Raw genomic sequence first — 26,809 nt, 5'->3', positions numbered from 1 at the left:
TCTATCCTTTGAGTGGAAATGTTTACTTGGGTCACTTCCATGTCTTCCATGGGGTTCTTATTAGTCACACTTTCCTTCCTAAGGAAATGATCATTTGTCTCAAATTTGCTTAGTAAAAGACCATTTCCTCACCTTCCCAAATACTTTTTCCAGTGTGTGTGGTGTGTGTGTGTGTGTGTGTGTGTGTGTGTGTGTATGTGTGCCTGTCTGCACATGTTTGTGTTTGCCTGTGATGGTACATGTGGAGGCCAGAGATTGAGGTCAGCATTGCTTGCTCTATGGCTCTTCACCTTGTTTCTTGAGACAAGGTCTCTCACTGAACTTAGAGCTCACTGTTTTAGCTAGATTGCCTGGCTGGGGGTCTCCGGGGTACACCTATAGCTGCTCCCCAGCACTCAGGTTACAGAAGTGGCTTCCATGCCCTGAAGCGTGTTGTGTCATTAAATTAGTTTATATTGTTCATAATTCAATAACAAATAAAAATCACATAATACGGAGTCTTCTGGTTTTAGCATGGAGTCTGGCTTTTTTCACTCACTAATTATTCTGAGATCCGTGTCTGTTATCATATGTAGTATTCTGTTGTATAAAACATCCCACATTTGGCTTATTCGCTTATCTGTTGGAGAATATTTGCAAGGCTTCCAGGGCTGGCTTTTATGACTTGTTCTCTATCAACATCCATGCACAAATTTTAGTGTCAGTTATACCCCCGTGTCTTTCCGGTCAATGCTGCTGGTGGCACGGTAGCAAAATCCATTGACAGTGCTTCTGCCATAACATACTTAAAAGGCTTGCTGAAAATCGAAATCATATCCCCCTTTATGCATTTTTCCCAGAAAATGTCAATATGAAAGGACAAGATGAAAAAGTAAAAATGAAGTTGGGTCTGTCTCCTTCAGACCACCTTAGTCTTATGCTCTAAGGCAGAACACAGCACAGTTGGCCCAGGTGACAGGGAATCCCTTAGGAATGGGGAGGAAACAGAAGTTCTCCAAGATCAGCCCTGGTACACAGGTGCTAAGACATCCAAGAAGCCAATCAAAGTCTCACCGTCAGCCCACCTGCAGAATATCAGAGTATCGTCTGCAAACAGAGGAATTTATGGCTTATAACAGAACGGAGAATGAAGAAGGCACCCCCTGGGCTTTGTTTTGGGGGCTCTTAGACTTGTTTTTAAATATACGTAAAACTCCCAAACAAAGATGGAGAGGGACAAAACATCATAAAAGAGGAAGGAGGAGGCGGGAGAGGAGGAAAAACAGAGTAAATTCTTAGTCTAAGCTTTATGTGGTGACTTCCCTTATCTTGCAGTATTTTTTAAAGCAAAGGTCAAAAGACCTGGAGTGAATGGTGGCTTGGATTTCAGAGCTGTGCGTGGGTACCATACTCAATGCCCCTTTTGTGAAGGGGCCATTACAGAACTAACCGGGGGTAATTTCGAAGCTCCAGGTGTAAAGGAAATAGTCTTGTTATTTTTAATTTATGAGATCCTGTAGCAATACACTCGTCAGGATCCCCTCCAGATGTGTAAAGAAATACCAGTGACTCTTAAATTTACTACAGCTGGAACAGCCCTTCGCTTCCCTCCTCCCACCCTCAACCACACAGCTTCATAAATCAGTGCTCCTCACGTGCCTGTGCTGAGCGGAAACAGAAAACATGCAAAGTAGTAAATCTGCAACAGGTACCCGAGGCTGCGGTTGGCAATCGGTACCACAGAGGGGCACAAAGATTCACGGGATCTAGTCTTATGTCCTCTGTCTTTACCATAAAAGCAAAAACCAAATGCTCGCCATCTCAAGGAATGTTTGATAGGAGATGCTCAACCTACTCTGAAGGCTTGAGAGTTGGGTTAACCTGTCAAGGACAGAACTTGCAGAACAAGGTACAGAAAACTGGCTAAGCCCAGAGAGTATGGGACAAATTCCACCCGAGGGCCAGCAGGTGTCACCTCAACAGCCAGCGTGACTTCTAAGAAACAAAGTCAGGAGTGGCCTCTTCAGGCTTCCATAAGAGAGACGTGGTGAACCACACAGAATGCTGCGTCCTTTCATCTGAAACTTGGGCCTGACTGCAGGTAGGGCAGTTAGTATTAGAAAACTGTAGCAACTGGGTAGAGCACCAGCCCCACAGATTTTATTTTCTTGTCATTATTATTTTGTGGTAGTAGACATCCAAGGCTATGCCCATGGTAGGCTAGGACCTTACCACAGAGCTGGAGTCCAACCTCACTGATAAATAGTAGCATTTTGCTGTGCTGGGGTTGGAACACAGGACTTGTCATGTGCTAGGCAAACCCTCTATCACTAAGCCTTACCCAGCCCCAGCCCTCCGGCATGGAGTGCCAGCTCCTACAACTACCTAAGTCCACCATACCTCCACAGAATAAAGGCTGTCTCTGGACAGGCGTTTCTCTGAGCCTGCTGACAAATGTCTATGTTCCCAGGGGAGATGGTCCTTCTTAGGGGCATTGCTGCCAATCAAGGGGACTGTGCCATTCGTAGGGAATCAGCCTTGGCCACCCTGCAGGCTCATGAAGGAGGAAGCACAACCTCTGGCCAAGGGGGTAGTCTTTAGTGGACACAGAAAACATAGAAAGGAACCCACCACAAGGACATGATGAAGCTAAGCAAAAGAATTAGTCTTCAAGAAGCAGGGTCTAGATGGAAGGCCTGCAGCCTTGGGGGTACAGTGGCCACGGTGGGGTGAGGAGGCAGATGTGCTCCTCGGTGCTCAGGGGACACTGCTCCTGGAGTGAAGGATGGGCTTCTCCAGTGAGCAGGGAGGAAGCCGGCAGTCTCCATGGCATATACCATAGCTCTCCAGAGATGCATTCCCCAGATGCTCCGTTAGCGGCAGCCAGGAGCTCAGGCTGCTTGCTGAAAATAAATCATATAAAGATGGAGGGAGCTAGATATTCACCTCTCTCCATGGACAGTATATTCAGGAAGGGGATTCAGGTATCAGAGTAGTGAGCAAATGAAGAAGATAATTCTGACAACAGTGAGTTTTGGGAAGACAGCTTTAACTTCTAAGCACCCTGTAGCCTTGGGTAAGATAATACATACAGATGTTTTTGTGAACTCTGTTCTGAATGTGTCTTATTTCTAACTGCCCTCACTGGACTGAGATCTCCTTAATGAAATTGTCTGTCCTATTTCTATTTTAGTGTTTGAAGTATCTAGTGCAGTATAATATGGGCTACCAATGATGGATGATGGATAGATGGGTAAATGATGCCAGATGGATGGATGGATGGATGGATGGATGGATGGATGGATGGGTGGGTGGGTGGATTTGGATGAATGGATAGATTTGGACTGATGATACATACTCCCAGGATCTTATACAGGATTCCCTCAGAAACATTTCTGGAATTGACAATTGGTGTCAATCTATTCAGAAAAGCCAAGAGATGGGAGGACCTTATGTCAATTACTCCAGAGATGGAACAAGGGAGTGGGGTCATGTGAACTGGTTCCTGCCAGCCATGTCTGAGATCCTCTCCCAAGTCATTATCATCCCCCTCAACCCTCTTGACTAGGCCACACTGTGAGCAAATTCCAGGGCTCCAGTACTCAGTGAAAACCTTTCGGCATTTTGCCACAGGTATTAGCACATGAGAAATATGAGATTTTATATAAGACAATGAGTAGAAAAATGGGGGCGGGGGAGGGGAATCTTCTCATGAGCTCCTGAAAAGCTGTGGACAAAGAGGCTTTGGGCAAGGCCACAACAGCAGGGAGGAGAATAGGGACCCTACAGCAAGGATGGACATGGCCAGCTCAGACATTCAGACACAAGGAAATCCTTGACTCTGTGTCGAGACCTCTCCCAGTGTCCAGCCTGAACCTTGGAGCTCCTCAATGGTATAAATGAGGGCTGTAAACATCCAGGTGTTCAGAGTACGGACAGAGCAGCTGAAGTTTTCTTTCAACCCTAGACACTAACTTTAAAATTCTGTATGGCCAAGTTTCAAAACGGTCTGTTTTTCCAACAAACGCTACCTGGACACTTCAGGTTGAGCACTGGAGAGACAGCTATAATAATGCATGGAAATTTATTTGAGAAAAATGAACCACATTTATTTTTCTGAAGTATCTAAAAGACTGGAAATGGATTCTGAGTGATGGTTTATATATCATCATTTTCTTTTTATCCACAAGGCCTTGCCTCGTGTTGATTATCTCCTTTTTCACCACAGGCCCTAGGGAGGGACAATTCCTTTCATCGTCTCTGCCAAGGCCCTTTCTTTCCTTCGCTGGCCTTTGAAAGGACAAAGCATAGTGGGTAGGTTTCGGTTCTGGAGCATGCCAAGAAAATGACGTGGGCCATTATTTCTAGGCTCATGAAATCCTCTTCCCCAAATTTCTGTGTGCTTCGTGAACAAGCAGGTCAGGTACCAGGAACAAAAAAGGATTGAGGTCCAATGTGACTTCCCATTGGTTAAGAGAAATGATGGGCAATTATCAGAAGTAGTTACTGCTGGGCTGAACCATGTGGAAACCAACAATGAAAAATCTCCCACATGCCTATCCATCTGAATTACCTCTATCAATAGTGCTAATCTTCCCCACATACGAGGACTCAGGCCCCGCCGTAAATTACCTTACCAGCACCACCCCACAGTTTCTTTTACCTATCCTATTTTTCTCAGGAGCAAGACAGGCCTACATTTTCAAGCACACTTGATTCACTCTTTTGACGTTGATTCTCTGGCTATCACGGAGCACAGTCCTGGGGTCGGGGGAGGTAAGGCTGCCCTCCCTTCTCCTGCTCTCAGGAGTGTGGGTAGAAATAGTAGAATACTTACCAGAGTCATGAGCGCAAAGAAACAGAAGCAAGAAAATGCAAATGACATCTCAGAAGAAAAGGCAGAAAGAAAGGTCTCTCTGTGACCCTGGGTGACTTATTTCAAACCACACCATCATACTGATGTCCCTTAATCTGTGTGTTCCTGCAGCCTCAGTGAGACACAGACAGACAGCGCCCTGGATGGATCTGTTTCCCTCCACCATGCCATTCATCAGCATGCTCGGCCTCCACCCAGAGCCTCGCAGCATAATACATCTTTAGTTCCTATAATGTCTTCCCCGTGATTTTATCCCCAAATGCTTTACATACTTCACTAAGACAGCTTTAGAATTAAAATAATCAATCAGAGCTCGGAACAGAAAGCAAGGCTTATTGAAGGAGGAAAATGGAGAGCCGAGATGGGCTGCCCTCCTCAGGTGACGGAATAACTCTTCCGTGGGTATACTGACCCAGGCAGCAACCCCTCTCCAGTCCTTTACAACCCCCTCCTCGTGAGAACACAGTTACAGTTAGGTAACTGAGCTTTATAATATGTTCAAGTTCTTACCTTGTCTTTTTCAGAGTGGCAGGGGATGCAATTTCCCGCAAAGTGCCCGAGAGCAAAAGGAACCGTTTACTTCTTGATCACATAGCTTGACCTGAGTGGGGAATGTCTGAGCATCTCAGCAGAGGACAACCTGAGACTCCCAAGATTCAAATTCTTTTTAAATTGTGAATCCCTTCATAATGGCTTTCTGTGGGAGCATTGATGGGGGCAGGGAAATGTCTATCTTTTTGAACTGGAAGGCCAGGAAGGCTTTACCTTCATGCACAGAGACCTTAGGCTGGGGGGGAGCTGCACCAGCAGAAAATGAAAGGGCAAAGCTTGGGAGGGGGGTTCTATGGGAGCCCGGGTAGTGCCCAAGCGGCAGAGCAAGAGGGAACTTGGGGAGAAGGGTGGGGCAGAATACAGAGACTATGTAGGGCCCCTAAAAACCTCTAGCTTTTGCTCTGTGACACAGAAAGCATTATCAGTAACTAATAAAAGTTAAAATAAAGATCTGTTGATCACAAGCTCACCTCTCCCCAGACACACATGGGTTCTGAAGTGATGTTGGCATTTATTTTTACTATTACTATTATTATTATTATTATTATTATTATTATTATTATTATTATTAGGTATATGTGTGTTTGTGCATGTGTTGTACAGAAATGCTTGTGTAGACCTGTTTAGAAGGCAGACCTTGACATCAAGATGCTTTCTCTAATTCCTTCTCCACCTTAGGTTGAGAGACAAGGCTTCTCAGTGAACCTGTAGATTTCAGTTTCAACTAGACCTTCTGGCCAGTCATCCTCTGGCATCTGCCCGTCAGTCCCCTAGCACTGGGCTTACAGTACACACTACCATGCTTTTTAGGCACTAGGGATTTGAACTCAGGTCTTCCTGCTTGTACAGCAAGCACTTTACAAACTGAGCCGCCTCCACAGCCTGGCCTCCACCCTTCATGCTGGTATCGCCATTTTTATATGGATTTCCCACCCATCTCCACAAACTTTGTTTTTGGAGACAGAACATCACAGTGGTAGAGGGCAGTCAATGCTTCATTCAACAAACATTTCTTGGGTGCTCGTTTTACCACTGGGGCTTCAGCCAAGAACAGTGACAAATGCCTCTGCATTCTGGAGCCGTCATGCTGGTCCACTGGCTCTGGGCCCACTCCCTGCACACCAGCCATCTTGGCCCAATTACCTCATCATTCTGTGCCCGCGATGGTAGAAAAGCAGGGCCATCTCAGGGAAACTTCTGAAGCTAATGGTGTGAAGATGGTGTGTAGAACTTAGCAATGCCTCAGACCATGGAAGTTGCTATAGTTTCCAAATGAGTAAACGCAGATGAAAGCAAGCTGGTGGCAAGCTTCCTGCAGCAGGGTGGTGGCAGAGTGCATCCCCCGATTCCATTTCCGCGCCTCTGTGTTTGACCTCCGCTTCTGCTCCTTTTAGCTTACTGCACAGCATCCCAAAATTTAAATCATAAGCAAAAGAATATCTTCCATCATCCACTTTGATTTAATTTAGTGTGTTGGTTGATTTTCAAGGTCAATGCCGTGACAGTTTTGACTTATGGCATTTGTGGAATGACTCGCCACTCAGCTCTTTGGTAACAAAATTCTTTTTCTCCACAGTCTCGTAGCCCAGTCTGGCCTTGAACTTGAAATGTAGCTAAGGGTGACCTTGAACTTCTGATCATCCCACTTCTACCTCCCAAGAGCCAGGCAATGACAGAATTCTTAATTTTTCCTCCTTTCTTTCTATTTTCCTCTATCAGAGATCAATTTTTCTGAACTATAAAGTCAAGAGCTGGGGAGCTGGGGGTGCAGCTCAGTCAGCAAGGCGCTTGCCATGCACACAAATGTGGGGACCTGAGTTCTATCCCTCAGAAACCGTATGTAAAGGCCTGGTATGGTGGTACTCAGTTGTAATCCCATTGCTGGGCATTGGAGACAGGTACATAAAAACCTAAGAAATAAAACACCTCCAAAGCCAGGCATGGTGATGAATGTTTGCAATGGGAAGTAGAGATAGAAAGATGCTAAGTTCAAGGCCAGCCTGAACTACATAGTAGGTTCAAAGCCAACCTGAGCTACAAAGTAAGAACCTATTCCAATCAACAGATTGAAACAACAACAACAAAACATTTTAAAAAAATTAGAATTATGTAGTGGACTAACTTGAGCCACAAGAACATGGCCCCAAGGGTACACTTCTTTTGGCCAGTCTTTGGCAATCTCATTACCAAAAGGCTCTCTCATCCCTTCAGGTTTTAAGAGCTGATCTGCACTTCCTGTATAGATGGCTTCCTTTCTGAGGCATGAAGCCAGATCTTTGCACTGGCTATAGAGGCCTGGGTAGCCACCAGTGTGGCTCACAGAAACCAGGTAAAGGCAGGTACCATGTGTGTGTCTACATGGAGGGCTCACTGACTTTCCCACTCAGGAAAGGGCTCTGTCCTTCTGTGGCAAGGGCTGTATTATTGATAATCTTCTTCGAGACTCAGATGATCACATCATATCTTAACCTTCGCCCTGTGGAACAGATGGATGATATCCAGTAACAGTAGAAAATCAAAAGTTGGAGAGGTCAAGTAAACTGTCTAGTTTGGGGCGAGGGTGGAGGGTATTAAGCTTTGAGCTGGTCCATCTTCTCATTTGCTTTGTTCAGTGTCCTTCCCAAACTATCACCAACACCAGTAAAAAGCCACTCAAGACTAGAACCACAGATTCGGAGAGCAGTTAACAAGGCTCCCTGGGATGTTACGGGTTCAGTGATACTTTTCCTTCACATGTTGGCACCAAAGCATGACCAGGGCGTTTGTTCCAAGTGGTCCCAGATGTTGTGAGCTGATAGCCAACACCTCAGCAAGATGGCAGTCAGATGCAGTTCCTGCTTGGGAGAAAATGCACACCGTACATGCTGCCCATAGCAGGAGATGGTTAGGGATGCACTCACGGGTACAGGCTTGCCAGCTTACTTGGGTACCACTTCCCCTTTGCTCTGACCAAGCCAGTACAAAGAGTCTAGATGGCTGCTGGGGATGGTGCCTCGACTGTTTGGTGTGTAGAGTGTCTTTGAATTCTTTAGTTTTTAGTTTAGGCTTATATGTTTTGTTTTGTGTGCACGAATCTTTTACCTACATGTATGTTTGTGTACTGCATGTGCGTCTGTTGCTCCCAAGGTCAGAAGAGGGCATTGGATCCCTGAGACTGAAGTCACAGACAGTTGTGAGCCTTTATGAAGCTGCTGAGGCTCAAACTCAGCTTCTCTAGTAAAGCAACAAGTGCTCTTAGTTGCTGATTCAACTCTCTATCCCTTCGGATTCCATTTAACACAGGGCTCCACAGTGTAGGCGCTAAATGTATTCACTTGTTTGCATTGCTTTTGCCATCTCCCAGGGCCATCAGGAGCTATTTCTTCAGGCAGCCTACACCTGATACTATTTCCTGAGGCCTCGAAAATTCAAGGTCACCAGATACTCACTTGGCTCCTTCTTAAAGTCTTCCTTTTACACGGCCACTGAGGTGAGTTTAAGTGAAACTATATTCATACAATTACGAGTCCTAGAAGCTCACCTCATCCATATGCATGAGCAACACGTCTTTCTTTTCCAAGAAGTGCTTGGAACCTTTTCTAAGAAGAGTAAACCTAAGCCTGCCAGGAATACATAAGCCAGATATTCAGGGGGCGACGGTTTGGCCTTCAGTGATCCTTGACTGGCTCTGCCTGGATGCCACAGAAGGGAACGAGAATGGTTGGAACATCTGGAGCCCAGGCCACACCTGTAGGTGGTTAGGAAAAAGATAGCCCCACTGCAGCCCTGCAGGAGTTTCCCTGTGAGCTGGCAGTGCTTTGGCCGCACTTAAGGCCCATTCACAAGTGAGTGCCCGAAGCCATGACATAACTGTGCACACTGGTCCCCACCAGTGCCCCATAGGAAGCTCCACAGTGGCCCTGCTTCTATGGGAAGCTGTGGAATAGGTAGAGTTAGAATGGAGGAAAGAGAAGTGGTGTTAAAGAAGAGGGCCCCAGGACAATCCATCCGAATGAGGCCTGCAAGAGTGAGGAAGCAGGGGTAAGCGCCCTGTGCTGCTTTGGAAACACAAGAAACTGAAAAAAAAAATGATAGCAGAGAATTTCTACAATATGATCTCATATAAGTTCTAACACAGTTCTTGTTTGTCTGTTTTTAGGGGGGGTTTTTTGTGCTCTTTTTAAAAAAATCTGTTGAGGTATAATTCCAATAATAAACATAATCCTGGTAATTAGCTGTCTGGGTGGGTAAAGCCAGAGGCAGAAATGAAGCCCCACCCCTATACTGTAAGTCAACAAGTGAGAAATGAACCTTGCGTGTACCTGGCTCCATTTTTCTCCTCCTGCATCTCCTGAGACCAATTGTGGTGTTCAAGTGGCTTAGCCAAGTAATGGTTGTTGATGTGGTTCGCAAATGTCCCTGTAGGGCACTGTGTCTGACGAAAGACAAGGAGACCAACTATGGGCAGTTCCATGATATTCCTCATCCTTCTAGGGCTTAATAAACTCAAAGCACACAAGCAAGTGCCATTATTATGTGTAAAATACCCAGGGTCGGAACGAAGCCTCTTCTCTCCAAGATCGCACACACAAAGCCTTTGCTGTGGCCAATGCAAACAGGAGTTGTTTTTATTTGGCTATCAGCAAGACAGTAGAAATAACAGCAATAAGAATGGGGGTAGCTGTAACTGTAGCTGCATGTACATATGGTGCTAAGAACAGCCCGCTGGGGGCTGACCAGAGGCGAAACATGGTCTGGACAGCAGTGCTAGGCCTCAGGAGCCAGCCCCTTACAGCCAGCTTACCGCGGACACTGGGACCTGGTTTTAGTACAATGGCAATCTCCAGCCTCAGGTGCTACTGGTCAAAGCCTTACAGCCAAGGACATGTTTAAGAGACTTGGAGAAAACTGTCAGGCAGTAGAGGAGCCACCAAAAGACAAAGATGGAAGGAACAGCAGAGGAGGATTTGACGGAGTTAGTATAGTAACATCCCTAGGAAAAGAACAAGTTTGGACCAAAGACAGAAGGCAAGAGGAGTGTGCATTGCACACAGGACACGAAGATCTGGGCCCTTGAGGTGGTGAGGGGGTGCTGCTGCTGCTGAGACGAATATCATGGGTTTGGCAGTAACCTTATAAGAACAGGACAGTATGGCAGGCAAGAAGGCAGAGCACATGGATCCCACAAAACGAACGTAAAATATGTTGGCTACTTGTCATCACTGTGACCATAGTCCTCCACAATTCAAGGGAGGCAGGATTTATCTTGGCTCCCATTTCAGAGGGCTCAGTCCACAGAAAATTTGCCCTGTACTCCTGACAGAACATGACAGTGGAGGTGAGTAGACAATCTTCGATTACTGGTGGACAGGAAGCAGGGAGAGGGAGCAATACAGGAAGGAACCCAGATAGTATACAGCCTGCAAAGACATGTCCACAGTGCCAACTTCTCCCAAGCAAGTCTCACCTCCTACCTTTCCCTACATAACATCATCGGATTATCTATGAATACACTGAAGGCTTGACTGATCCATCCATGATATCAGAACCTTCATGGTCTTCTTGTCTCAGGAAATGGCCCTCTCAGACAAGTGGGTTTTACTGACCTTCTAAGCACTTCACAATGCAACCAAGTTCACAATCAAGATTAGTAATCACAGAGGGAAACATTATATTAAACATGAGAATTTATCCAGAAAATTCAAAGTTAGGACAGACATTTTCAGTCAATAGAAAAAAAAAATAGTGTGACCAGATCTCTAAATGGAAAGTCATTAAGTATAAGAAGGAGGATGGAAGGAGAGAGACAGAGACAGAAGAAAACACACACACACACACACACACACACACACATACACACACACACACACACACACACAGTTGTTGATGGTTCTTTCGATTGTTTGGAAATGAAAACTCAATGTGAAGCTAAGAGGCCATCTGAAGGATTCATTTTCTTTTCCAAGGTTTGAGGCAATTCCATGCATGATACAGGATCTACTCATTGTTTTCCAAATAACAGTGAAATTTCCATTTTCTCAACCTCCAATGACAGGGTTCCCCTCCATTGGGTTTTGTGTACTTTATATGATAGAAAGCAAAGTACATAATTAGTGAACAGTCTACACAAGGGGAAATCTAACCATACCCTACCTACCTCATCATTTCTTTTCAGTGATGTAAAATGTATGCTAAAGGATTCACACATCTGAAATGGCCCTCACGCTCAATACCAACACATGACTTCCCGGCTTGAGGATAGATGTACCAATTTCTTCTTTAGATCTACTGTTATCACTTTAATCCTTTTTCTTTGAGACAGAGTGGTTGTCTGTATCCAAGGATGACCTTAAACTTTTAAGCCTCCTGTCTCCTAAGTGCTGAGATTACAGGTATGTACCCCATGCCCTGTTTATACAGTGTTGAAGAGCCACTCCTGAGTTTCACACAAGCTAGGCTTGTTTCAAACAAGCAACACTCATAGCCTGGACTGTTACTATTTTTAAAGTGTCTTTTCCCCCCAAGAAGAGTAGACTAGAATTCTGACGTACAGACAACTACCAAAAGGCTTATTATCTGAAAAAAGATTTTTTTTAAATTTATTTTTAGATTCAACAGTTGCAGTGGTTTGAATGTGTCCCCTCCAAAACTCACGTAACAGCTTTATCCCACTGCCCTGGTCCTGTGAGGCTGGACCTTCAGAAGGCCACTAGACCAGGCAGCTCAGAGAAACTTGGTCTCTCTTGCCCTTCTGTCTTCCTCCTCATGAGAACAGAGCAACAAGATGTCCTGCTGGAAGCAGAGAGCCCTTATGTAAGTGCTGGTACCCTGGTACTTCCCAGTCTCTGGAGTGAAAGAAATAACCTCTTGTTACTTATAAGTCACCAGTCTTGAGCAGGATGCTAAACGAAGGAACAGACTGAGACAATGGGCCTGGAGTTGCGGTAAACTTCCCACGGAAATGTATAAATACTTCTTTGTGGACCTCTGGGGATCCAAAGAGGGGATAGATCCCAGGTTCTGTGTCTCAACACTGCAGTCCTGAGTGAGTCTCTGTAGCTTCTGTCCACGACCAGCAGGTTGTTCATGTGCTGCCTTGCTTCCTGGGAAGAAGCGAGAAGCCAGGCTGGTGGATAAGGGGTGTGGGGAAAGTGTGTTCTTGTGCTTTTCCATGGTGCTCCGCCCCTCTGTGCTATAAGCTCTTTGAAGACAAGCATATACCATTAAGTTCCAGGTGCTATCAGTGTTCACAATAAAAAGATACAGAAGGGGCCAGAAGGAGGGCTTAGCACAGAAGGTGCTTGCCACCAAGCATGATGACCTGGGTTCAATGCTAAAAGCCATACGGTGGAAGAAATGAACCAACTCCCACAAGTTAACCTCTGACCTCTGTGTACATGCATATGCTCACACACACACACACACACACACACACACACACACACACACACACACACACAAATAGAAAAGTGGATAAATGAGTAAATGGAAAGATGGATGGGTGGAAGGATGGATGGGTGATAGATCTTTCCCACCTCTGTGGAAGCTCAGGTCTCAAACTCCTGTAGTTCTGAAGAGAAAACTCATGGAGTCTTTGCTCACTGCTGGCATCATCGGCAGAGCCTCATGTCATTATTACCAACCCTTAGGTGCCCAGCACCCATTCTCCCTAAATAGAACCCACCAAAAGCCCCAGCCCCTTACTTCTTCCCAAGTCAAATCTTTCCTCAGTGCTTCGTTTTATTTGTGAGTCTGGCAACTTTATGTGGAAGCCTCTGAGACACAGAATTTTCATAATCAAAGTGCATCAAGTCAGGAGGTGAGAGGGCAAAGAGCAATGGAGGCTCACTCCCTCCTACGTGGAGACCAGGGAGTCACTTAGCACAGCTCTCACCTCCCTCTCTGACAGGGACCTCAGCTCCCTCTCATACTTAGGTTTCATTCAGCCTTTTGCTCACATACTTGGGTACTCCACAGAGACAGAAAAATGGCCTTTTACACTGAACAAAAAGATTTCTCCCTGAGGTGACTTCTCAGTCATCAGCCAAGGTTCACCTACCTTTGGCTTCCCAGGTCTCAGGATCATCTAGGCTCCCGACATTTCCTCCTAAATCTTAACATCCCTTCATTCCTGCTCTGGAAGGCAGGGATGTAACATCCCAGTGAGTGGGTTCCCTGCTCAGTGGTCCAGACATCACAGAGATTCACAGACAGGGGGAGCTAACAGCAGTCCTTGCTAGGTGACCAGCCTACAGGTATGTTCTGTCACTCTTCCCATATCACCAGTGCAAATGTTTAGAGAATAAACACAGCGCCCTGTTACAATGAGCACCTCAAAGCTGGGCTCCCAACATCCCTTCCTGCCACCTACTATGGCTGGCGTCTTCATCCAAGACACTGTCCCTTTCTTCCTCCTCTGACCTGTTCCCTTCCACTCTCAAAGCCCCTTCTTATGTTTGTGCACTCTGTGCCACTGTTCCTAGGAATAAGGAAAGCCCGACGATATACTAGCCACGCCCACATAAAATTAAATTCTGTAATATTCTTATCTAATTTTAATCTTCAAACTAAACCTTATTCCCATTTTACAGATGTGGAAACTCGGGTACCCAAAACCTCTGACTTTATGCCCAGTGCTATTTATTCTAGATCCTGTTTATCCTAGAGCCTGAGAACCTCAGTGAAATTTTTCTAAGGTTTAGCTCCAAGTATGGAATAAAGAGTGAACTGTGAAGAGAAGAGCAGGGGTAACAGTCCTCCTGCTATTTCCGACTCTGTTATGAGTTAACTCAGACGATCCTTCCCAGTCCTCAGTTTTCTTGCTCATAAAATCACGAGATTGAATTAGCTAACTCTGCCATCCCACTCAGCTGTCCTTTGTCTCCTGCCCTGTCTCTGCATTGCTGCTAAAATTAGGCAGACAACATAGTTCAAATACCGTTCATTTTTTGGTTCTCGTGGCTTTCAACTCTCTAAGATTAGCTATATATCCAGTGTTTGATTAGCTAAATAATCAGTTAGAGTGTCAAGAAGGAATGAATACACCTGCCATCTCTTTAACAGTCTGTTTTTGGCAGATTCATGAGCATAAGTCTGGGATCACTAGCCACAGGTCAATACCTACTATATTCTTAACCCAAGGAGAACCATCTTTAGGACCATGTGTTCTTACAACAGTGGTCCTCAACCCGGGCATACCTGACTATCCCGGGACATAGTACGGAGAAGGGTACAGGCGTGTAGTAGACAGAGGCCAAAGATACTGCCAAACACACTGTAATGCCTAGGACAGTCCCCTCAACCCAGAGCTCACAGTGTCAACAGTGCCCTGTTGAGAACTCTTGCCTTCAAAAGCCAACTGGAAGGATAGTCCTAAATGCCCTCTAATGCTTTCAGCTGATCTGATCCACACAGGAGGTACACCATCTGGGTGTGCCCAAAAGAACCAAAGATTTGAGCATCTTACCGTGCGAAGAAGGAAGCAGCCACGGAGGTGCCTGTGGAGGTCTCAGTGGCCACACAGGAGCCCTGTGGGGCCGGGACACTGCTGGCTGCAGGCTTGTCAGCATTGTAGCGGTTCAGCGCTGACTCCGTCAGTCCCTCCCGGCCAGTCTCTGTCATCAGCTGGGAGATCTGACAAAGAAAATGACACGGAGCTCATTACCTGTGGCTCACAGAATTTCTGCCCATTGCCAGCAGCTAGCTGTCTGGGGAAAGGGTGGGTTTAATCGCACCCACGCTCAGTTACCTGAGGGTGCACAGGGTCTCTATGACCATTTCCCAGCATGTCAGCTAGGTCACTTCCGGTCCTCATTTAAATAACTCCTGACATTGAAGGTTGCCTTACACCTATATCTTTCTTCCTGGAGAGGGGAAAGTGTCACCTATTTGTCACCTGCTCTTTGTGGCCCAGGATCAGGACCGTGACATGAACGAACGCTGGCTTTGCACCAGGAAAGGCCCCAAGTGCTCACAAAGTGGGGAGGCACAAGCAAGCCTGCTAATGCAAAACACCAGGGATTCAGATAAAGGCCTCTCAGGGGCAGTGGTTGGGGTCGGCTGTGGACAGACAGGTAGGTCACAGATACAGACAAAGATAGTCACAGCTGCCACGAATTACCAGTGGTTTCTCATGGAAGGTTTAGAACATTTTGGACAACATTTTCTTTCTGATCCATTAACAGGGCTACGAATATTTCTGCTTTCTTTGTTTGTTTGTTGAGACGGGGTTTCTTATGGCCTAGGACTAGATATGTAGCTAGGACTAGCCTTGAACTCTTGATCCTCCTGTTTCTACCTCCCAAGTGCTGGGATTGCAGGAATGTGCCAGCACATCTGGCTAACGTATTAGTATGCTGTGATGGTTGGGTTTACCTGTCAACATGATACCACCAGGTTGGCCTATGGGCATCATTTCTCTGTGTGGGTGGGTTCTTTGCTGGGTTAACTGATACAAGGAGACCCACCCTGAGTGTGGGTGACATTTCCTAGACTGGGTCCCAAACTGTATAAAAGCGAAAAACATGAGCTGAGCAAGCAGACACGCATGCTTCCATTACTCTCTGCTCCTGGCTGGGGGTGTGACGTAACTAGCTGTCTCAGGTCCTGGCTACGTTGGCTCCCCTGCTGTGATGTACTATAACCTGCGATTGTGGTAAAATAAACCTTTTCTTAAGTTACTTTTTGTCAGGGCATTTTATCACAGCAACAGAAATCAAACTAGAGCATATGGTGTTTCCATTTCTGTTTGTTTGTTTGTTTGTTTGTTTGTTTGAGAATGGGTCTCTTGCACCAAAGACTGCTCTTGAGCTTACTATGCAGCCAAGACTGTCGCCATTTTATTTCTAGCGATTGCTTTTCTAACAGGAGTCCAGGTAGATAGTCTCTTCTGTTTATCTCCCCATAATCTGCTATAAAGACCCACTCTTCTGGGGAAAATGACCATCTGGTATATTCATCTTACACAATACGGTGTTTATGGAGTAAAGCTCTAAGTGTGTTATGCTGTCACTTTAAAACTATAATCTACTTCCAAAAGGGAAAACATCACCTGAAATAAACAAACAAAAAGAAGGATAGCTTCAGTTAAACCAAAAGGTCTTCGACCTCCTACTCTTAAATGCTAAATGGAGAATATGCCTATCACTTTGAAAACACAGGTGTAATAAAGCCCAGGGCGGGAACCTTTCCCCTTGGTCACTAAGCAGGGTGGCTGGCCATGAGAGGGCCTGTGTTAACACCTGGGAGGTAAAAGCATTCACGCTTCTCAGTATTATCAGGACAGCCATTTGCTCTTCATCTCATTGACTCAAAACTTTGATCTACTCTGAGTTGAGAACTCTGGCATTATTCAGTGGAAATTCTGCCAACCTGAACTTTCTTACTCTCATTCTACACAGGAGAAAGAAACGTGACCCTGTCAGAGTGGCCGGAGAGGCGGCAGCACAGAGGAGGCCTGCAGGATGGTATGCCTATATTCTAAGGTACTAACTATCCATAGGCATAGGTCACCTCTACAGGCTTCCCATGGCACCAACAGCTGCCATCTATCAGAAGGGGCAATGAGGCACAGGATAATGGACCAGAGCTGCTTGTCCACTATAGGCCAAGATCAGCATAGCAACACACAGAGACAGCAAAAGCACATTTGTGGCCTGTTTCTGGACTATTGTACTTTCTACTGCGTACATCTATCTGATTAAACTTCTTTTCTACAGTCCTTTAAATAATAAAATCTAGTTCTTCTCCAGACTTCCTTATTTTGCTGGGCACATCCTCATTCACACCGGGCAAGCATTCTACCACCGAGTACTCTCCCTTTCAGTTCATTCTTCTTGGTGCTCGGCTATGCCAGGCACTCCAGGAGAGACACATGCAAACACATCTTCATGTCTCAGGTGTCTTCAATATTTACTCCCTTTGCAATTTGTACAGGAGTCCCTGGCTGACAGTTATACAAAGACAGTACACAGGAACACTGGCTGCATTCATCTTCTGGGCTCTGTCCAGCTGCATCTTCATCACTCTGAAAGTCAGAGGAGCCAGGCAACCCTCTCGGAAGCTGTAGCTGCTTTACCTCAACGAGCAGACTCATATTGTTTCCAGATGATTCTGAGAAGGGAGCCTGCTTATCAGATGAGCCACCATTCATCCACCCTGTACCAGAATGCGGGCTTCCGAGTGCTGAGCTTCTCCCCAAGGGGCTATCCATCATGTGTGTTGCCATGTCACTATCAAGAACTTATTCTCTTCAGCCCTGACAATTATCACTAAGACAATACCACCAGTCATGAATGAATTACCTCAGGAGTCAAAGGGACAAATACTTGTCCACTGGATAAGATCGAGTTAGGAAAATAACAGTCCAACACAAATTCCTTCTTTGGCTTCCAATGGGAGATAGACCATCCCAAAGCTGTACACATGCTCAGCAGAAAGGCTGAAGATACCAAAGGCCTTAGCATCATCTGCTAGCCCTCTGAGCAGGACAAGCCCTTCCCCAAGACCCACGCGAGACAGGCAGATTCACACACGGGAAAAGAGCTGTTTCGAAGGAGATCCATGATTTAACCAAGGTCGCACAGCACGATGGGAATGCAGGCCCTGAGGCCACTGTGTTCTCCTTCCTCAGATCGTCTGGCTTCTGTTACCAAAGTGCACTGAACAAGCCAAGGACCGGAGTAGATTTGGGGGATTATAGAGAGTAAACCGCGCTAAGCGTCTCACTTCATGAGATTTGGGGAGCAAGAACCGAACCAGAAAACTAGACATGGGCTAGAAACGTGTAGCGAGCCTCGAACAGACCCTGTCTCAGAAAAAAAAAGCCACCCACATATGTGATGCTTATGTGCATGTGTGTCCCTGAGTGTGTGAGTGCATGTGTGTATGTAGATGTGAGAGTGTGTGAGTATGTGTGTGTGTGTGCATGAGTGTGCGTGTGTGAGAGAGTGCATGTGTGTGTTGTGAGAGTGCGTGCACGTGTGTATGTGTGTTTGTCCATAATGTGCTAATGGAGAGGCTTTTGGACAAACTTCCAGGTGAAGGTAAGGGCGGTGGGGTGGGGGTGTCACTGTCCCTTGCTGTCCAGTGAGCGGTGCAGTACGAGGCTGGGCTGTGAAGGCCCCAAGAGGAGGTCAGGCCATTTCCAACACGCTTCTGTAGGAAGGAGCCTGGGACTACTGGCTTCTGTCCTCTTACCCACCAGCCATCAGTAGGGACCCCTGATCCTTCTGTCTCTCCACAGAGGCACCCCATGGTCTTCCTGAGGAATCAAAGTCGCCTGTGTTTTGTAAGCAGTCATCCTGTTGCTGGCTTCTGAGTTTGTGTCAAGGCAGTGGCTGGCTGTTCCTTCTAGCTGGTAGGGCCTGCCACCTGTAGGAAGGGCCCCTTTTCCAGCGAGCTATATTCAAGGCTCTGTTTTTGTGTGGCAGTCCTCAATACAGCCTTAGCCACTGTGGCCCTGAGGCCTGGAGACCTATTCCCCACCCCCAGCTCTGTCCAGAACCCATGCTTCTGACTTCCAGGTCACGTAGGAGGCACAGGAATGGGAAGAGGTGGTTGCCTACAAGCTCTCAGTACAGTACCGAGGGTGGTCCAGAAGCTGAATCCTGAGAGAGTGTACCCACGGCACCAAGAAGATGAGCACTGCTCAGGGAATGCAGGTAGGAATTGAAGAGACCCAGGCTGGGTGCACACTGTTGGGAGTCCACAGTGGTTTCTTACCACCATCCACCCTTGGCCTGACTTACCTCACCCACATATGGCTCTGCCTGCTCAGCTCTGCCCTCCAGCTCTGGCCCCCAGCTCTGTACCCCAGCTCTGCCCCCCCCGCTCTGGCCCCCCAGCTCTGCCCCCCAGCTCTGCTCCCTCCAACTCTGCCCCCCCAGCTCTGCACCCCAGCTCTGCCCTCTCAGTACTGCCTCATCCACAAAGGACCTCCTGCTGCTTCAGCACCATCATCCAGGTCTGAAGCAGAAGCTTGATTTTTAAAGGACTCCGTCTACCTTGTTTTTGAGGACTGTTTCACATTGGTTTCTTTCTTCACCATGCTGTGGAAAATACACGATTGTTCCTGAGAAGACTCAGATCCAAAGCCACAAAATGGCTGCTTGACACTGAAACCTACAATCTGGTAGAAGGCCCTCAGCATGCATCACTGTTGTAAACTGAAAGCTCCAGGCCGCTTCGAACCGCAAACTCAGGAGGACTAGTTTGTCACCACAGGGCCATGTTAGGGATGGTTCTGATTAAAGCCGACATTTAGCTCTCCAGCTCAGTAACAGGGGACCACGCCAGGGCCTAACAGCGTTTGTCCACTTTTCAAACGCCACCATTTTCCATGGGGAGAAAGAAAAGATGGCAGAAGGGAGACACAGGGAGATGGTGAAAGGAACAAGACTTGGAGCAGTGTGTGTGGGGGTGCATTTGGGGGGTCCTCCTTGAAGGTAAGAATCCATGTGCCTTGACTGTGCTGTGGGGTGGCTTTGCACAAGCTACACACTGCACGTGAACATCACTCTGTTAGTCGGAGGGTAGGCACATGTCTTTCAATCACACTGAGATTTGGACATTGACATCTCAGCAGAAGGTGAGCCCCCGGGACGTGTCCCCCAAAGACGCCGAGGCGCTTACATTTGCTCACACTCTTGAGCACAAAGTCAGAACAAATGATCTTTAGCTCTTATCGCCTTTCCTCCACACTGCGAGCCACTGGCCTTAACTTTTCCCACTGAAAGAATGGCTCAGAGCTATCGGTGGGTGTCAGCATGGGTTTATCTTAGATGGCATTCTTGACCCAGAAAGCCACCTCCCTTTGACTATGCCAAGACAGCAGGGAGCTCCAAACAGCATCTGCTCCGTATGTGGGGCTATCTACAGACATCAGTTGCTTCCTATTAAATCTTCAATTAACTACATTTCATGACATGATAACCCCCTCCCGAGTCCCCGAAAACAGTCTAATAACACTTTCTCTTTCAGTATCTGGCTATCTTGGGACAGCGCCTTGTTGGTATTTGCGACTTACAGTTGTCAATAAATCCTTTTGATGGGGTTTGGCACAAATCGGTTCACATCTGTCTGGATGAAGACGGGTTACAGCTCTTCTGTAAGCCTGGTGTAGACTGTGCAGCTCGTGCTCAGCTTCTCGACCACTAGAACCAGCTGGGGCTAAACAAGCTCTAATGAGGTATAGAGTGGGGGAACGAACTTGCCATAAAGCAGGTCAAAGGGCGGCCTTACCCCAAAAATGAGCAACACTGAACAGATGTGTAGACACGCCAGGGTAGGTGTCCTGAGAGTGGAGAGCTGACCACAGGAGAAATCTTGCGTCTGCCTCCGGGAGGGATAATGTGCTCTCCTTTCTGCACGCTAACTTTCTAGAGCTCTCAGTGATAGGGATAGAAAGTACAGTTGGGGTAGCAGGGACTATGGGGAGAGGACCGGAGTCAGTGTCTACTGGGTTCCCAGGGTCTGTTTGGAATGAAGAACACTGCAGACAACTGTCACAGGGGGCAGCGCAGTGAGGACAACACACTTGACATAGGCTGAGAAGTAGTTCCGAGGCTGCTTTGTAAAATTTGAATTATGTCTATTTTATCACAATAAAAACCACCCCATAACGCCAAGGATTCCATTCCTTTCAGCCTCCCCCAGGGACCATGCCCTGCTCTCTCACTGAAGGAAGATGGTCGTATGAGCTATCATTTGTAGATCACAGTCCAAGAAGATAGCCAAGAACACAGGCGCTCTGTTCTCCAGTGAATTTGATATATCTCTGCACAATCGTGTCACCTTTTATAAGATGGTCCTAGTGACAAAGTAACAAAGCCGGGGCCTAGCCCATGCCTAAAGCCTGCAGGGGGTATGGCCAGTCTGAGCCCTCAATGGAGGCAGATGAGAGAGAATCTGAGGCCACAGGCTGAGGGCAGGGGATGGAGAAAGAATTTCAACTCAGCTGTCTGCTTAAAATTATCAGACCCTTTACCCTTATGTAAGAAAAATACTACCCTTTTCCTCATCCCTCACCAGCACCCCCTCATCCCTCACCAACACCCCCTCATCCCTCACCAATGCTCCTGGGTGCTCAGTAAATATTCTTCTCAGAACATAGGGTTCTATAGTCAGCATGGGTCAGATCCTTTCTTAGGCTTAGGGTTCACCTCAGGGCATTCAAATAGAGTGGTTCGTTTTCTTAGTGCTTTTGGTATGCTGTCCACAAAACACAATCACTTGCCACCTTAGTGGAAGCTTGCCCCGGATCTGGCCCTGTCCCCAAGGCTCCAATGCACACAAATCACCTCTGGGATTCCGGTGGCCTTGAGCCCCACAGATAAGTTCCTCCTTGTGCTGGCCAGCCCCCAGCAGGCCAAGATGGGGATCTCCCATCCCAGGGCTGGACATTTTGATTACCCTTATTATCTTAGCTTGCTTTGGCTATAAATTTTATTAGTGGCCATAAAATTATCCATCCACAGCATTTGACTCAGTGACCTCTTGCAAAAGAGAATTCCACAACCGGGACACACGAGGCTTGCGAGGGCGGCTTTTCTTCCCCCTTAATTTATGGCCTTCCCTCCTTCTAAGTCTCCCCTGTATGACGAGACTCGGCAAGCGAAGGAAGAGGCTCATGTCATGATAGCCATCATCAGGGCTTACAGCTGGCCCCTCAGCACCTGGGTAGTGTTTGCTTTTATTCTTTGTGTTGCCCGAAGGTAAAGGGGCAGGGCCACCTACCTGCTTCCTCAGGGACCCCCGGGAGCATGATAAAGCGCAGGGCCAGCTGTGTCACTAGTTTGGATTCTTCTCCTATATTGTATACTTCCAGCATGTGCGGCCTAGGGCACAGCAGTCCCGGCGCCTTTTCAAAGGAGTCATAGGACAAAGGATAAAACCTCCCCATCAAGGTGAAGCTATTTTACGAGTACGTTAGTTCATCTTGCGGGCATGTTAAATCACAGTGCTTTAGTATCTAGCCCTTAGTCATATGTCTCAAGGTGGCTTCAGTAATGTATTAACGTCATATAAAAATAAGTCCAGTAGACATGAAAAAGAGGCATCAGGCATCCTTGGAAAGCACCATCGTAATCGTAGCCCTTGCTGAGCATCGGTGACAGAGAGTGCCATGTTCTGTTTTGTTTCTTAATTATTTTATATGTGTGAATGCTCTGTCTGCATGTATGTCTGTGTACCACATGTGTGCCTGATGCCTACAGAATACAGAAGAGGATATCCTGGGGAATCTCTGGGACTTGAGTTACAGACACTTATAAACAGGCACGTGGGTGCTGGGAGTTGAACCTGGGTCCTCTGAGAAATCAGCCAATGTTCCTAACTGCTGAGCTATCACTCCAGCCCGAGAGCACCTTGTTTAATCCTGTCAGCGCCACTGTTATCAGTAAGGGGATCATCTCTGCCACATGGGAAAACCGTGGAGCAAAGAATGCCATTGTCCTTGGTCACTCTCTAGCCTCGAGATTCTATTGTGGGTATTGTGCCCACTAGCATCCAAAGAACAGATACAGCTTCCTGACCATGTCTCCCTATGCAGACGGCCGACAGTCAGAGTTCAACAAAGAAAAGCGCAATCGGCACTTGAGCAAACCCCTCCAGACACTCTCACTAAGTATTTTACCCAGCATTGTGTGACTTTTTTTTAATAGTCAAATGAAAATGAAGTCAAATAGTATGGAGCTTGGTGTAATTGACTTCCCTTTCAATTTACAGCTAAGCAAATCAGACTGAAGAGTCAGAATGCGTTCCCAACCTGAGTCGCCAGCTAGTCACAGTTGGACTAGCTCGTGGCTGGTTAGTTATTCTTCCGTGGCCTCCCAAGACCTGGGACCCAGCATCCCTTTCATCATGCAACTCATCATCCTGAGCAGCCCTTCTATTGGTCACCACTGTTCTCCGCCCCTAGGTGCACGGCTGATATCCAGTGCCCCAGAATGCGGTCACAGGGTGCATCCCCACCCCTACAAGGGGCCAGGGTAAGTCTTCCCACACATTCACCAACCCTGTGCCAGCGTCATCTCTTCTCTTCTTTTGGTCATTGGCTATCGGTCATGGGGATGAACTCAGGTCTCATGCAGGCCCAGCGCATGCTGCACCAGTCAGCAACCAGCTCTCACCTTCTGATTCATTCTGTAGCTTCCGGGCCCCACATCTCTCCTAATATGCAGGCAGCCCTTTGAGGGCTATGACTCTGGCTTTGCTCAGTACTACCAGCATAGGACAGTGTCTACACATGGAATTCATATAACATACACATTAATGAGTATGTTACTTAGTAAGACCATACAAATAAAAATTAATTTCTTCCAGTTGGCTTTGGGTTGCCGGAATGCTATTTGTTTCCCAGAAATAAAAGGTTACTGCCTGTTTTTAAGCAATTGTGAATAAGGTATAGATCGCTCACTTCAATAAAAAAGAAGGTACTTGGGAATATACTTAATTCAACTTGGTACTAAGAGGCTGAGGAAGAGAGGAGAACAAGGAGCATGGAACAACAAAGGGGAAATAGGAGAAAGTGCAAGCAAGAGACAAACAAGAAATTTGCATACGAGATGAAAAGGGAGAGGGGAGAGGGTGAATGTCCCTCTTCATCAGCTTGATGCAGCCACAGTTAGAGCTGGAGGTCTCAGGAAATGGAATCAAGGACCACAGGAGCTCAGAACCCAGGAGAGGAGAAATCATCCTAGAGGCAGTTCTCACCTCCCTGCCCCAGTTTTTCCTTCTACCAGACATACATTTCAGCTCAACTTAGAGCCCTCAAGTGCCAGAAGGCGCACACGCACAGCAAGCCAGAGACCCAGTTCACAAACTGAGTCATTCTCCTCCCGCTTAAAAATTAGTCCTAACCGTGGAAGACAGAGGCTAGGTGTGTCTTGATGACTGAATACTGGCCCTAGGTAACTTTTGCAAAATGATGGTGTTTGTTAGTTATGCTGTCGCGGGTAAACAAAACAACATTAAGAGGCAGCACATTAGATTAGCTGAAGCTGCTGTAGTGTTTAATTCTAATACAGATCCTGGCTTTTTCCATTTATGTTTAATCGGCCGTGTTTTCTTATCTGTGGAGGTCATCGGGATGCATCTAAGAAGACATCCATAATCTGCCTCTGCTCTTAGTCTAAATCTGGGCTAAGAAACCAATGATGCATCATGAGCTGGAATTAAAAGGCGTCCTCCTTCCTTACACTTCCTTGAACTTCAACACGCTCCCGTGTACACACAACACGGCTATAAGCCTTTGTAGGGTAGACAATACTCAGTTGTAAGTAACCCACCAAAGCCTGAAGAATGCTCAGTGAGCTCAATGCAAGAACAACCCTGAAGTCTCTGCAACAGTGAGGGAACAATGTCAGACACGCATGCATGCAGCCCTTGCGTGTACACACACATGCATACTCCTCAGAGTGTCGGGGACTGTAGATGGTAGAAAGGAGAGCCCACAGAAGACAAAAAGATAAGGTCTGCAGCTCCAGGAGCCTGCAGATACAGGAGCCATGACAGCATAAATCTGCAGGACTCAGCTCAGTCTGGGAAAGCGCTTTTCCTCACTGGAGGTTCTTCATGGAAGCCGGCAGCATTGGAGCTGGCTCTAGATTGCATGGCTTACTCTGTTCTGCCCAGCTCAGCCCACATCATAGCCAGAGACAAGCTGGACCAATTGTATTGTCATCCAGTGTCTGGTATTATATTCTAGTGTTTGGAAAAGGGTGTGGCAGGCACAGGGCCCTCAATAAATGCTGTGTTGACTGAGGACTCTGTGGGGCTGGCTCAGTTGGAACGAAATAGGAGGCTTTGAATAAGCCAGTGCGGGGAGCTGGCACATCTGGGATAAAATGGCAAAATGCGGCTGAATGTGCCCAGTGGTCTAAGCCATAATGACATCCTTACATTTGTTCTTTCTCAGCATTTCAGGGGCCTTTATGCGAACCTTATGAACACGTCTACGAAGACAGCAACATTACCCACTAGTGTTGAGAGCACGGAGGTGAACAAGGACTGACGTTCGGTCAGCTGACCGCCGCATGCTGCCTTATGTGGGTCTGGTTCAGACTCCATCCCACATTTTCTGTTTACCAGCTGCAGAAATGGCAAATTCTACACAATAAAAAAAAAAAAAAAAAACAATAAAGCTGGAAAAGCTCTTAGATATACACTGCACCAACTTTTATGTGTCTATTGGCACCTGTCAAGAAACCATAGGAAGGCAGAACTCTAAAATAATTGAAAATCTCAGAAAGGCAGAGGAGACAAATGGTGTCTGTAGGTGAGCTTTAAAGCTGCAGCTCAGTTCTGCACAAAGAACCAGCTGTGGGACCTCAGGAAAGTCAGTTAACCTCGCTGCATCCTAACTGCCCCAGTCAGAGACATGCCACAGGGATATTGGCTAGAGGGGCCCTCCAGTATCTTTATTCTTAAAAATGGCTGCAAACTCAAAACTAGTACACCAAACCTTTCCCCGACAAACCTGCACACAGTAGGCACCCTGGAGGTCTGAGCTTGCACAGCCCTCCGACAGTTTGGAAAGTGTCGGTTTGTCTCTTCGCCTCTGAGCGTAGGGCCACGTGCTGTATCTTTGGCCACCATCCCTTCAGGTCCGGGACAGTGCCTCAGGCTGGTGAGCTGTCAAGCTCTAGGTCACTGGTCCTAATCAGGACAGATGCTAAGCTTGTTCCTTGACCTCTGGCCTCTGATGCTTTCTCAGCTGGTCCATCCACCAGGCCTAGATTGTTAACTAAATATACTTGTATGTTCCCCTTGACAGGCCAGAGGGGTAGAGGACACATTCAGTCCTGATGCAACTTGATGAGCTGGGGTAGATGGGAAGGGAGAAAGGAAGAGGCTGGGAGTCAGAGGGGAGGAGGCAAGGGGCTACAAGGATGTCAAGTGAATAAAATAACTAAGTGAGAAAAATACATTCTTGCATGGGTCATCACTTTACCTGTCACTGAGAAAAAGACACTTTGCAAGTTCAATAATGCTCAAACACTCTCTCTACTTCCTTAATTCTGAATTCTCATATCAAACACTAAAATATATTTTTTAAACATTTTTTTTTAATCCTGGACCTATGACTTGTAAAACAAAATTTAAAAATTCTTTTTTTTTTTTTTTTGCTTTTACAGATTTATTCAAATCTATCCAATATCTCAAATTCTCCTGTCTGCATAAAATCATCAAGGAGGTTTTCTGTGTGAGCCAGCACTAGAAATTTATATAATGTCATTGCATCTTTAAATACTCTGCTTTTTTTTTTTTCCTATTGTGGCTGTAATATTCCATCTAGCGCCCTGGTTTCTCCGCAAGAGGGTTGTGCTCAAATTTCTTCCCTCTCCATTGAAGACGTAGCGTTTTCTGTCCTATTGTGTATGCTATGGTTTTTCCCAAGCTCCGCCGTGCTTTCCACTTGTATAT

General features: G+C 46.6%; 1 protein-coding gene across 1 annotated transcript in view; it reads right to left on the bottom strand.

Moving 5' to 3' along the window:
- The window catches only part of Kif26b (kinesin family member 26B), a 399,468-nt gene that overhangs the window by 195,336 nt on the left and 177,323 nt on the right, over nt 1-26,809 (bottom strand). The window contains exon 4 of the mRNA XM_055608810.1: nt 14,853-15,019. Within this exon, the coding sequence (XP_055464785.1) occupies nt 14,853-15,019 (167 nt within the window). The remainder of the gene's footprint in view (nt 1-14,852; nt 15,020-26,809) is intronic.

Source organism: Psammomys obesus, unplaced genomic scaffold (genome assembly GCF_907164565.1).
Source record: "Psammomys obesus unplaced genomic scaffold, mPsaObe1.curated_primary_1811, whole genome shotgun sequence".
Taxonomy (NCBI): Eukaryota; Metazoa; Chordata; class Mammalia; order Rodentia; family Muridae; genus Psammomys; species Psammomys obesus.
The sequence above is the reverse complement of the archived record's forward strand: the minus strand, read 5'-3'. Positions and strand labels throughout refer to the sequence as shown.